The 14,362-nt window shown below is 40.7% G+C and overlaps 2 protein-coding genes across 10 annotated transcripts in view; both read left to right on the forward strand.

The window, feature by feature from the left end:
• cdk4 (cyclin-dependent kinase 4) overlaps positions 1–7,706 on the forward strand; it is an 80,529-nt gene extending 72,823 nt beyond the window's left edge. For both annotated transcript variants that reach the window (XM_051672360.1, XM_051672361.1), the window contains exon 8: positions 6,328–7,706. In XM_051672360.1, the coding sequence (XP_051528320.1) occupies positions 6,328–6,549 (222 nt within the window). In that variant the 3' untranslated portion in view covers positions 6,550–7,706. The remainder of the gene's footprint in view (positions 1–6,327) is intronic.
• Positions 7,707–9,156: 1,450 nt separating this feature from the next.
• arfgap1 (ADP-ribosylation factor GTPase activating protein 1) overlaps positions 9,157–14,362 on the forward strand; it is a 78,671-nt gene continuing 73,465 nt past the window's right edge. For all 8 annotated transcript variants that reach the window (XM_051672339.1, XM_051672341.1, XM_051672343.1 and 5 more), the window contains exon 1: positions 9,157–9,477. The gene's annotated coding sequence lies outside the window, so the exon portion shown is untranslated. The remainder of the gene's footprint in view (positions 9,478–14,362) is intronic.

Raw genomic sequence — 14,362 nt, forward strand, 5'->3', positions numbered from 1 at the left:
AAAAAAAATTCAGAACTTCTAAACTACTTCAAAGAGTTCTCATCAAAAAATCCTCCACGTGCAGCAATGACAGCTTTGCAGATCCTTGGCATTCTAGCTGTCAGTATATGTCCAGATGCTCAGGAGACATTTCACCCCACGCTTCCAGTAGCACTTGCCATAGATGTGGCTGTCTTGTCGGGCACTTCTCACGCACCTCATAGTCTAGCTGATCCCACAAAAGCTCAATGGGGTTAAGATCCATAACACTCTTTTCCAATTATCTGTTGCCAGTGTCTGTTTCTTTGCCCATTCTAACCTTTTCTTTTTGTTTTTCTGTTTCAAAAGTAGCTTTTCTTTGCAATTCTTCCCATAAGGCCTGCACCCCTCTTTACAGTTGTACTGGTGTTGAGTGAAGCTGTCAGCTGAGAACATGTGAGGCGTCTGTTTCTCAAACTAGAGACTCTAATGTACTTATCCTCTTGTTTAGTTGTATCTGGGCCTTCCACATCTCTTTCTGTCCTTGTTAGAGCCAGTTGTCCTTTGTCATTGAAGACTGTAGTGTACACCTTTGTATGAAATCTTCAGGTTTTTTTGGGCAAGTTCAAGCATTGTATAGCCTTCATTACTTAAAACAATAATTGGCTGATGAGTTTCTAGAGAAAGCTATTTATTTTTTGCCATTTTTGACCTAATATTGACCTTAAGACATGCCAGTCTATTGCATACTGTGGCAACTCAAACACAATGTTAAGCTTCATTTAACAAACCAAATAGCTTTCAACTGTATTTGATATAATGGCAAGTGATTTTCTAGTACCAAATTAGCAATTTAGCATGATTACTCAAGGATAAGATGTTGGAGTGATGGCTGCCATAGCGCCACCACCTGGCAGCAGGAAGTGTGGCTCTTACAACAGACTTTAAAATAGTCCTCTTATATTTACCCAAATTGCTTTAAAATTGTTTAAAATAATGTCAAATGCCAAATGCATGTGTCCACCTTGCATTGTTTTCCGAGAGCCACCGGGTGGAAATGGACCCACAGTGTTTCCCACAGGATTTTGTGAGACTCTGGTGGGTGGACCTTGGACCTTCTAGGGGGGTCCGGGTGCATGATCCCCTGTGAGAAAATTTTGTACATTTTAAAGTTAAATGCATCAGTCTGGTGCATTTTGAGAGCAAAATTAAGAGGCTAGATCTATGAAGAACTTTGTGCTCTTGTAAACAATTTTGTGCTCTAGTAATAATTTAATCATAAACACATTGCTTGTATTGATATGAATGGTGATGACACGGCAAAAAAGTCACACCCACAAAGCATAAATGAGACTGAGTTTAACGCAGTTTGCAAATGGTCAAAACACAAAATCCACTAGAGCATACATTTGAGCCTGGGCTTTACATTAAGCATTGTCATGTGCTTGTCCTCTAGACAAATAAATTGGTCATTCACTTGTCCGTGTAAAAAAGTGACTTGTCCGGAGAGAAAAAAGGACATTTAAGTTACATGCTCAAGTAACATGTCAAGGTTTATGTTGTATATTTTTCTAAAATTATAACCAATGCCCAACCTAATAGTGTACCTATGCAATCAACGCGATTCTCTGCGACAGAAATGTAAACTGCACTGGTTAGGGGAGGAGGCTATTGTCATGTGATAATTATTTTATGTTACGTATGGTAGTCAAATAAAGGAAAGCCTCCATTGCCATCATTTACAGCAGGGGTGCTCACACTTCTATGGAATGAGATCTACATTTTCATCATGTTATTGCAGCAAGATCTTCCATGTACAATAAAGGCTATACATTATCACAATACCAGAATTTCAGTAGTCGTTAGTGAAATTTGACGATTCTCAATACCAGCTTCAAAACCACAACAAATAATAACACTAACTAATATGTTAATTATGGAAGAATGGTTTCAAGTTCTTAAGTAATTATTCAAAACTAGTAAATAGTCAATAATAAAATAACAATTAAAAACAGCAATGAATAGTGTGGTGAGAGAGAGAGAGAGAGAGAGAGAGAGAGTGGTAAGGCTCGTCATCTGGGTTATCATTATCTTTAACACCTGTTTCTTGTCGTAGTGATGGTGGAGGGAGACATAAAAAGGTGCACAAGGCGTCAGAGTGGGAGAGAGAGACCAGATAGGGAGACTGTACCTGTGTGTGCTTGATAAGAAGCCTTTACTCGTTTGTGTGTGTGTGACTACTTGGCCACTGAGTGCCTTTTTTGTTTAAGTTTTATGAACAATGCTGAAGAGTAATATAAATACTCACATTAACAGTTCGCTGCCTCCTGACTCCTTCATTGCCCAGGCAACAAACCTTTTATAGTGGTACTGAAACCTGGGATTTATTGGAGGACAACGTTGTCATGGAGTTTTCACTACTGGGCGAAGTCATCAAGTCCCTCGCCAGCATCCAGCAAACACAACACCAGGCCCTCATGGAGTTACGCCTGGAGCAGGAGCAGTGTTTCCAACTCCTGCTCCAGACTCAATCGGAGGACCGACAAGCATTCCGGAGCCTGAAGGACCGAGAGGGGGCTGCAGCTGTGACCCTGGAGCCCACATCGCCGGTGACCCTCATCAAAATGGGGCCAAGCAATGATCCCGAGGCCTACCTCGACCTCTTGAGAAGACTGCTGAGGTGTGGAAGTGGCCTCCCGACCAGTGCGCAGCCCGCCTGTTACTGCTACTCTCCGGGGAAGCACAGCTAGCAGCCCAGCAACTTCCTGCCGCCAGCCTCCTCGAGTACAAAGACCTGAAGAGGGCCATTGTGCAACGGGTTGGCCATAGTGCCAAACAAAGCCACCAGTGTTTCAGGTCCTTGAAGTTCGGGAAACACGACTGTTTGCTTTTGCACAACAGCTCCGGGATGCCTGCCAGAAATGGTTGCTGGCTGAGGGAGCCCACGGCGCCTTGGAGATCATCGACCTGGTGACACTGGAGCAGTTCACCTCCCAGCTTCCTCGAGGGATAGCAGAGTGGGTCCAGTGCCACCGCCTGGCATCACTGGAGGAGGTCGTCCAGCTGGCCGAGGACTACATGGCGGCGTTTCTGGGAGGCAGCGAACCAGAAGTTCTTCCTTCTCTCTCTCTCCACTGCATCTCAACCCAACCCTTTCCATTCTGCTCCGGCTCCCCAGAGGTGGGGAGGAACCCCACCCAAACCCCTTCCCTGATCTAGGGGGTCCTTCCCCTTGTCTGTGTCCCCAACTTCTCCTGTCTCTCTCCGCTCTCCTCCCCAGGTTGAAGGGACCACCCCCACAAGTGAGTTAGGGAAGCCTGGGCCGGTCTGTTGGGGCTGCGGGGAAGCCTGGTACTTCCAGGATCAGTGCTTGGCGATGGAGGTGGCGACACTGGTCCAGATCCCTGACGCTTCACAGGCCACCCCGATCGGGCAGGGACGTATCGTATACCGGTGAGTCTAAAAGGGGATACATACCAAGCTTTGGTGGATTCAGGCTGTTCTCAAACCTCTATTCACCAACGCTTGGTGCAAGATGGGGCATTGGGCATGGATAAACAGGTGAGGGTGTGGTGTGTGCATGGGGATATTCACATATATCCGGTGATTACTGTTGAGATACTATTCAGGGGACAAAGGCATTGAGGCCACGGTTAATTCCGATCTCACCCATCCACTGATTTTGGGAACAAATTGGCCTGGTTTTAAGAATTCATTAAGGGAAATATGTGTGGATGGGTCATGTAAAAAGTTGTCTCGGTGTGTGACGTGCGATACTATGGCTGGAGAGGTGGTGCCGGGGCCGTCTATGTCTGCTCCGCGTCAAGATGACGAGAGAGAATTCTCATCCTCGGGGTTCGCTGGGGGGGGATTTCCCTCTAGAGTAGTCACGTGACGAGTCCCTCAAATACGCGCTTGACCAAGTGAGAGTCATCAATGGTCAACAGCTCCAGCCTGGCATCGCACTCACGTACCCTTATTTTTCGATTATTAAAGATTGATTGTATCGAGTGATGCAGGACACTAAAACAAAAGAAAATACAACCCAGTTATTAGTACCGAAGAGCCGTCGGGAAACCCTCTTCCAGGTGGCTCACTGTAATCCAATGGCTGGCAATTTAGGTTACGAGAAAATGCTGAACCGAATTATGGCCCTTTTTTTTTTGTCCAGGCATTCACGGGGATGTTCGCAAGTGCTGTGCGGCGTGCCGTGAATGTCAGTTGGTGAAACCACCGGCCATCCCAAAAGCACCATTGCCTCTGATCAAGGTCCCCTTCGAGAGAACTGGCATAGACCTCGTTGGGCCATTAGAACGGACCACATCCGGACATCGCTTTGTATTAGTTCTGGTGGACTATGCAACGCGATTTCCAGAAGCAGTGCCCCTGTGCATCATCTCAGCGCGTAGTGTTGCGGAGGCACTCTTCAGAATTATCTCTCAAGTGGGGATTCCAAAAGAAATCCTCACTGATCAAGGCACTAACTTTATGTCACGAGCACTACGCAAACTATACGAGCACTACACGAATTATACGAATTGTTAGGTATTAAATCAATTCGTACCAGGACGCTAGGATTTGGGATAAGTGGCTCGAACCCCTTTTATTTGCAGGGTGAGAGGTCCCGCAAGCCTCCACAGGGTTTTCCCCATTCGAGCTGCTGTATGGGCGTCGGCCACGCAGCGTGTTTGACATCATACAGGAAGCTTGGGAGGAGGGACCTTCAAACAGTAAAAATTAGATTCAGTATATTGTTGATCTTAGAGCAAAACTCCACACTTTGGGTCGATTAACACAGGAGAATTTGCTCCAAGCTCAAGAACATCAAAGCCGGCTGTATGACAGGGGCACTCGACTACGGGAATTCGCACTGAGAGATAAAGTGCTTGTATTACTGCCCACCTCAAGCTCTAAATTAATTGCTAAGTGGCAAAGGCCCTTTGAGGTCACACGGCGAGTCGGAGATCTCGATTATGAGGTTAAGCGAACAGATGGGGTTGAGCATGTCAAGTTTACCACCTCAACCTCCTAAAATCATGGAGGGACGTGGTCCCTGTGGCCTTAGAGGGCGGAGCTCAGGACGGAGGTGACTCTCAAACCAAATTCGGACACACTTTATATTAGGTGGCCTTAACTAATGTACTTAACCATTTGATGCAATGTACTTATTATGTACATACATGTTGTTGCATTGTAATTAAATTTAAAGTACCTGCATTTAATTACATTTGTAGTTATACTGTTCACTTTACCCCTAACCCTAATCCAACCCTTACCCCAAAACCTAACTCTAACCCCTAACCCTAACTCTAACCCCTAACCCTAACTCTAACCCCTAACCCTAACTCTACCCTTACTCCTAAACCTACTTGTACCTCAACCTCAGTAGCAGCAAATGTGGATATTTTACAGAACAACATGTAGTTACACAGTAAATACATAGTCTTGTAATGTTATTACTTTAATTTTAGTTCATAGTAGTTAAGGCCACCTAATATAAAGTGTGACCCCAAATTCATTCACCCCGGTCCCATGTGGAGACCACCTCTCACCGTCGCAGCTCACAGACATGTCCAAGTGTCTGTTCTTCTCTGACTTGTTCTCGCCTCTCTCAGCCCGGTGATTCTGGTACCTAAGAGTGTGTAGACTATTGCAAAGTGAACGCGGTGTCCAAATTTGACGCGTACCCAATGCCTCGGATTGACGAATTGCTTGAACGGTTGGGCACGGCTCAATTTTATTAGACACTGGACTTAACAAAGGGTTATTAGCAGATCCCTTTAACTCCAATCTCCCGAGAAAAAATTTCCACACCTTTCGGCTTACACCAGTTTGTGACCCTTCCGTTCCGTTTGTTCAGGGTCCCGGCCACATTTCAGCATCTCATGGACAAAATTCACAGACCACATACAGCAAATGCCGCCGCATATTTAGATGATATTATTATCTATAGTAATGACTAGCGGCAGTACATGCAAAATCTGAGAGCTGTCCTAAGGTCGCTGCGATGGACAGGGCTCACGGCCAACCAGTAGAAGTGCTCGATTGTGCGGGTGAAAGTTTAGTATCTGTGGTTCCACTTGGGCCATGGGCAGGTGTGTCCCCAGGTTAACAAAACCGCAGCAATCGCGGCCTGTCTGAGGCCCAAGACCAAAAAGGAGATGAGACAGTTTTTGGGGCTGGCTAGCTACTACTGAAGGTTTGTGCCAGCCTGCTGACTAGCCTGCTGTCTGATCTTACTAGAAAGGGGGCCCCAGATCCGGTCCTGTGGACAGAGTCATGCCAACAGGCTTTCCTAAAAATAAAATCTGCACTTTGTGGGGGCCGCTTTTACATGCTCCTAATTTCTCTCACCCCTTTATTTTGCAGAAGGATGCATCTGACAGAGGGCTGGGAGCAGTGTTCTCGCAGGAGGTGGAGGGGGAGGAGCGACCGGTGCTGTACATTAGTCATAAGCTCTCGCTGAGTGAGACCAAGTACAGCACCATGGAGAAGGAGTGTCTAGCGATCAAGTGGGCCGTCCTCGCTCTCCGCTACTACCTTTTAGAAATGGAATTTTTAAATATATTTGGCTGTTCAGGCGTGCATTAGCTCGAGCATTTTCGGAACACATGTGCATGTTCAGCATACACATATACACCACCTGTCAATCAAACAGGGCGCAGCTGTTATTAGATCGCTTCCGAATTATCAAAATTTTGCCAAAATGCCCGTCTTGGTGAGATATTCATGTAAACACAGAGAGTGATGTCTAAAGTGTACGTAAACAGTGGAGAAAAAAGTGGATTTGTGTTAAAATGTTGGACTTGTAAGTATAAATGTAAGCTAATAGACCTGCTGCTGTCTAGCTTGTCATTATAATAATCAAACAACCATAACAAGAAAACGAGAAAACACTCACTGCTCTTGACTGGGTAACTTTAGTAGCTTTAAAAATAATTAATGTATTATAATCATACAGTGCAGACCAGTAGTAGTTTTATCTTGCATTTCATTCTGAATGTTTACTTGATAACTTGATAGCCTACTGCTGTTAAAAACTTTTAAAGCTGTAAAAAAAAGCACTGAATTTTCTTAATTTGTATTTTTTGTTCTATCATTTTTAATCTATTTCTATTCATTGCTGTTTTTTATTGTTATTTTATTAAGGTTTGTTTACTAGTCTTTAATAATTATTTAAGAACTTGAAACCATTCTTCCATAATTAACATATTAGTTAGTGTTATTATTTGTTGTGGTAATTTTCACTATCAACTACTGAAATTTTGGTATTGTGATAATGTATATCCTTTATAGTACATGGTAGATCTTGCTGCAATAACATGATGAAAATGTAGATCTCATTCCATAGAAGTGTGAGCACCCCTGCTGTAAATGATGGCGATGGAGACTTCTCTTTATTTGACTACCATACATAACATAAAATAATTATCATATGACAATAGCCTCCTCCCCTTCCCAGTGTAGTTTGCATTTCTGTCGCAGAGAATTGAGTTGATTGCATAGGTACACTATTAGGTTGGTTATCGGTCATAATTTTAGAAAAATATCCAACATAAACTTTGACGTTACTTCAGTATGTAACTTAAATGTCCTTTTTTCTCTCCGGACTAGTCACTTTTTTACTCGGAATGACCAATTTACTTGTCCGGAGGACAAGCACATGACAATGCTTGTTGTCGAGCCCTGGCTCAAATGTATGCTCTAGTGGATTTTGTGTTTTGACCACTTGTGTACTGCATTAAACTCCGTCTTTTTTATGCTTTGTGGGTGTGACTTTTGTGCTGTGTCATCACCATTCATTTCTATACAAGCAATGTGTTTATGACTAAATTACTACTTGAGCACAAAATTGTTTACAAGAGCACAAAGATCTTCATAGATCTAGCCTCTTAATAACTTTAAAATGTAAAAAAAAAAAAAAATCTTCAGGGGGAGCATGCCCCCGGACCCCCCTAGAGGGTCCGAGGTCCACCCACCATAGTCTAGGTAATTAATGAGAAACAATGACCCATGGTGCTTGGGCTCGTCATCGCTGCTTGCAGCTATATTTGATCTTTGTTAATGTTAGTTAATAAAAATACAGTTGTCAATTGTTAATGTTAGTTCATAGTGCATTAACTAATGTTAACAAATGCAACTTTTGATTTAAAAAATTTATTAGTATATGATGAAATTCAAATTAACTAAGATTAAGAAAAGCTGTAAAAGTATTGCTCATTAAATTCATTGATAGATCATGTTAACTAATGTTGGTAACTTATGCTAATAAATGGAACCTTATTGTAAAGTGTAACTGAAATTTTACACAAAAACAGCTGTGTCCACAGGCTCTATTGTGTCCAGTGTAATTATTTTGGCCATATCCTGGCCATACGTGCTTGGACCCCGATGACTGCCACTTGCGGCTGTTTTTAAAGAATCATATTGTTTCAAGAGCAAACTTTGATTTCAGCATTAAATTAGGTGTACACATTACAGATCAGAAATGTAATAAAAGCTATCTTTAAAAAATCTGTCAAAATTTCATAATTCCTTCAGCCATAGGTTTTTGGAATTCACAATTTAAAAATATTTTTAGGAAGAAAAATCTGTTAAAATTACGAGACAATATTGTGTCACCAATAAAATTTGTGAGGTTTCATTTAAGATTATTCACAAAATGTAAAAGATTTAGCATTTACGTTGTTTAAAATGTGTTTTTTGTAACATTGAAATTGAAAGCATTGTACACCTTTTCTTTGACTGTATCTATACAAAACTGTTCTGATTGATTTGGAGTATTTTTTTATTTTTATTATTATTATTTTTTTTTAGGGTGAATACTGGTATTGATATACATTTAAGGAAAAGGGATCATTTATTTTATTTTGACAGTAGTGCTGAACATAAGGTATGGTATATTATAAATCTATTGCTAATTTATGGAAAGATTTTCATTCATAAATGTAAATTGGCATAAAAAAAACACATTTTACAAAATCAGTTTATTCATCACACTGAAGCATCTCCTCAGACATCCCAAACAAACAAACCGCCATTTTGTCTCCTTGCCAGTGCACCGCCCATAGAATGTCTATGAGATCGCCGCGTTATGCTATTTTAAGCAAAGCCTGTAGGATCTTTAGTAAAGGGGCTCTTCTTTGGGTCACGACTCATGACGCAACGCTGACGCGCATAAAGATGACGCGGCAGTGACGTAGCAAAGAAGTCCCAGAATGCCGCTGTGTGCCAGCGAAGCAGTGGTCAATGAGCAGACACTAACTGATGACAATGGATTAAAAATTGATTATTAATCAGCGATACACGAGAGACATTAGTCAACAGCTTAAAGGGGAAAGATCAACCGATGACTGAAGAGCTTGATGAGCGCTCATCGGGTTTGAATCGGATGTTAATCGCTGTAGTGCTGATCGTGCCATCACTGAATTACTGCTGTCAATAAAATATAAAATAGAATAACATAATCAACATTATATTAATTCCATCGTCAACAAGAGCTCAAGACATACACAACAGGTAAGAGAAACACATTCATCACATCATTACACCAATAAAATATTACATTCACATTACATCAAAATAATAACAGCAAGAAATCGGTCTAGAGATCAAATAATAAATAGAGCCAAACACAACGAGAAAGATACATTCACATCATTACAGTAATATAACAATACAAATAATTATCAAATCATAACATCTGCGAAATCTGCCACAACAGGTAAGAAAAATATGTATTCATATAATTACGCTAATAAAATAATAATCACACCACATATCGCAATAATGTATAAACCAATCACATATAATAATAATGTGTCAAAATAATAGCATACAGTACATATGAGCTGTTGAGTGAGTTAGATCTCTGATCTTTGTCAGGGTTTCATCACAGCCACTCTTTAAATGTAAATCTGATCAACATTATTATATCATTTTATTAGCACATCATTGCACTATTATATTATAATTTTCACATATCATAATAATATAACATTTGGCTATTATTTATCATAACTGGCATAACATTCTCATATTATAAGATATCTCACTGTATATGTGCTGTTCAGTCAATCAGTCAGGTTTGTCAGTCAGGTTTGTGAGAGTGTTTATTAGTCACATCATAGAGTCCATTTGTCTATGATCACATGATACTGACTATTATCACAGTTACTTTAAAGGGGTCATGTCTCTCTCTCTCTCTCTCTCTCTCTCTCTCTCTATATATATATATAATTTTTGTTTTTTTTAATAATTTTAGTATCTTCCCTGAGGTCCACTTATAATTTTAGTATAGTTTTTATTTTTTTATTTTTTTTTGCACCAAAACAGTCATAATTTAGTCATATATTTAATATGATTTAATATGTTTCCCTCTGTCTGAAACGCTCGATTTTCAGCTGCCTGGCCCTTTAAGACTTCAATGTAAATGCCCACTGTTCTGATTGGCTAACATCTGCAGCCCTTCCAATACAGCTATATTTGAAACGCAATCCAAAGAAAATGAACAAATTCCACACTACATTTAACACACAACATACAACCAACACATTTCATCTGAATATATGAAACTGTTCACTCAAGAAGCACCACAAAATATTAATATGAAATATTCATCAATAAAATGGTTTACTTAAATTTGCAGTCCAGTAGTTTTTTAACTGCCACATCCTTCAATAACAGTTCCTTTGTAAAGCTTGAATCATGCTGTGACTGCAATACAGTCCATGATGTTGGGTGCTTTAACAGGCCAAAGCAGAGACGCTGGTCTTCACATCTCACATCTTCTGTGTTTGTTTACACACAGGACTGCATGTGTTTCTCCCAGTCAGTGGCAGCAACAGAATGAGATGCGTTTTTAAAAGTTGCGCTTGTACCGCTCTTAAAACGTGGCACACATGACCTGAAACGTATCAAAATGATCAAAGATGTCAAACGAGTGCATGTTTACAAAAGACCAAAAATTAAAATAGCACAGATTGGTCCAAAAACGGTCCAATATGCCTTCCAAACAGCACAACAGCATGACAGCGCAGCTGAATGAAGCACAATGGGGGTATCTATTTTAGAGTTATAACTTGACATCGTGTCTTTTAAAAGCAGTGCAAGATGTATGATAACGGTCAAAGCTGTGCACGTTTGTGTAGAAAAACATTTAAATCCAGAAAGGCACATGAAGGTGTACTGTGTAAGTTCACTTTGGATGAATCTCACATGACAGGCCCATCTCTCCCTTCTTCACCTGTGTGACTGACTCTGAGCCCCAGTGGGTGGAACAAGGGTGCAATGACGAAAAATAGGCATTGATGTCTTGCTGAAGAGGCAGTCATATGCATATGTATTTGGTCCTTGTCCCCTTTACTCAAAATTACACAAATTCTAAACGAGCCGTTTTTGCAGCTTGGTTTAAATCAATGGTTCTCAATTTTTTGGGTCACGCCCCCCTTTGAAACAAACAAACAAAAAAAGTTTGCGCCCCCCCCCCCCCCCCCCCCCCAAATAATTGAATCGAAAATTCTGAGCTTGGCCGCTCAGAAAACTGAATCCTCCATGCATCCGCATTTAACTACCGGAAAGTTTTATATCTCATTGGAGACAGTTTTACTCTAGTTGTTTTTTAATACAAATTGATAATCGCAAGGATTCATACCTATGAATGGAATTAAGCTTCAGCAGTCTCTATAAAAGTTTTTTTTCAAATCTTCATCCAGTAATAATAATTGACTGTGATTGTCACATCCTGGCCAGTGCTGAAAAAAGTAATAAGTATCACGTGACAGCGCCGTCTACGTGCTGTTTTGGTAGTGGTCAGGACCTCTGGATAATAATTAACACCTGATTAATGATACTGATAAACTTTTAAAAAAACGGACCTTTCCGCCATCATTTACTCACCCTCATCGTTCAAAATCAGTATTACGTTTTTCATCCATGAAACACAAGATTGAGGGATGAGAGGATCGTGTTTGTGGCTGTCCAAGCTCCAGAAGCACATATTAAAGCACCTTAAAATTGTCCATAACACTCGTGCCTTAGATCTCAATTCTTGTCAGAAATTTAAGAGTTAATCCACCTCGTCACTCATCTGAAACTGGCGCGCACGCAAGAATAACCTTATTTACATGAGCGCACCTGACATCAATGCTTTGGGCTAACAAGAGCTGCGTGCGCAGGATGCACTGTGGTGCCAGGCTAAAGTTTAAAGGCAGAGGAAAATAAATTGCGTACATCGGTTCTTATGTGTTTTTTTTTTTTTTTTTTTTTTCACTATTTTTGTTGAATGTGTGAAAGTGAACGAGATTTGAGGATGGGTCAGTCTTCCGCGTCCCCCTTGCAATACCTCCGATCCCCCCCTACAGGGCGCACCCCACACTTTGAGAATCACTGGTTTAAATAATGCTCTTTTTTTTTATTAAGGAGGAAGTTTTCAGTTCTGAAACTTACAGTATGTTTTGTAGTACAATGACATCTTATATGTCAAAAGATCAAAGGACCGTTTGATTCCTCTTGTCATAACCCTTTTAAATATAAATCCCATGAGATTAGAGAAAGTTGATTTCTCATATCAGTGATTGTTGTTGTTGACAAACCAGTAGAACAGTAATTATCACGCCAGCTTTTCTCAAATGAACATTTCGTTTCTATTATTTTATCAGCAATTCATTTCTGATGGACACCTTCATATTCCTGATATCTTATCTGCATCTCTTCTATGCACTCTTTTATTTATTTATTTATTTTTATTTTCTCCCCTTTTCTCCCCAATTTGGAATGCCCAATTCCCAATGCGCTCTAAGACCTCGTGGTGGCATTGTGACTCGGCTCAATCCGGGTGGCGGAGGATGAATTTTAGTTGCAATCCACGCATCATATCACATGGCTTGAGCGCTTTACCGCGGAGACCTAGCACGTGTGGAGGCTCACGCTATTCTCCGCGGCATCCACGCACAACTCACCACACGCCCCACCGAGAGCAAGAACCACATTGTAGCGACCACGAGGAGGTTAACCCAACGTGACCCTACCCACCCTAGCAACTGGGCCAATTGGTTGCTTAGGAAGCCTGACTGGCGTCACTCAGCATGCCCTGGATTCGAACTTGCGTCTCCAGGTGTGGTAGTCAGCATCTTTACTTGCTGAGCTTCTATGCACTCTTGAATTAAAGCTGATGTTATTAGGTGTTATTGCGGTGGGATGCAAACTACTCAACTTTCACCTATAATCACCTTTTCTGAAGCTAAATTGTTTGGTAAAATTGTCTACCTCCACGCTTTTCTATGGCCTCTTGTCTCCTTGCCAGTGTAACACCCATAGAATGCCTATGGGACCGCCGTATTATGCTATTTTATGCTAAGTAAAATTAGTGGTCGACCGATATGGGTTTTTTAATTGCCGATGCCGATATCCAGAGAGCAGGGTGGCTGATATAATGCTGATATATAGCACAATTTAATGTAGTCAATAACATGTACATAAAATTGCTAAAAAATAAAATAACCCCCCCCCCCTTATTTAGCACTATATTTACTCAATTTCACACAAAACTTTGTAATAAAAAAAAGAAAAGAAAAAAGAATCTTAAAGATTGTACTGTATTTTAAATGGTAGATAGCAGTTTCTTCTGATTTCTGTTTAGTCATCAAACTTTATCATTTATTTGCACATGAAGAAATTGTTAATATGTTAGCAAGAAGCAAACACAGTACTCCAGCAACCATGGATAACATGTGTGCATTAGCATTTTCTCATAAAATACTGAATCAAACTAATTTTACATATTAGTGAATATGACATTTACTTGCGCTTTTACTTTGAAGTTGCACTCACACACTCATAATGATCCAGCGCAAGCAGCAATCTCCTGACTGTTTAAACAGAACCCTTCTACATAGGGGAGCCTTCAAGCTTAAAATAAAATAGCATAACACGGCGGTCCCATAAGCATTCTATGGGCGGTACACTGGCGAGGAGACAAGTGGCTGTTTTTTTTAATGGATATGTATTGAGGTGATGCTTTAGTGTGCTGAATAAACTGCTTTTGTGAGGAAACAGCTCATCACTTAATGAATTGACCTCCTGTATGCCAGTCTTCAACATGTTTTAAACTAAACAATCCTTATGAAATTAACTATGCGTGGAGTTTACTACAATAAAATTGCTGTTTTATAAGAGAATTCACAGACAAATTTGCGACAGGTAGGTGTCAGTTTACGGCTCTCCCCATTCATTTGTATGGTATCCGCAAACGGTGATTTACTGTCATAACACGCTAGTTGACCATTACACTCTCTCCAGTGGTAAAAGCTCAGATGTTGTTATCTAAGTAAATAATAGAATCTCTGATTTAAATGGCCTGGATAACTTTCTTGGATTGTCATGGACTGACTGTCATGATTTGTGA

Source organism: Myxocyprinus asiaticus, chromosome 35, assembly GCF_019703515.2.
Source record: "Myxocyprinus asiaticus isolate MX2 ecotype Aquarium Trade chromosome 35, UBuf_Myxa_2, whole genome shotgun sequence".
NCBI lineage: Eukaryota > Metazoa > Chordata > Actinopteri > Cypriniformes > Catostomidae > Myxocyprinus > Myxocyprinus asiaticus.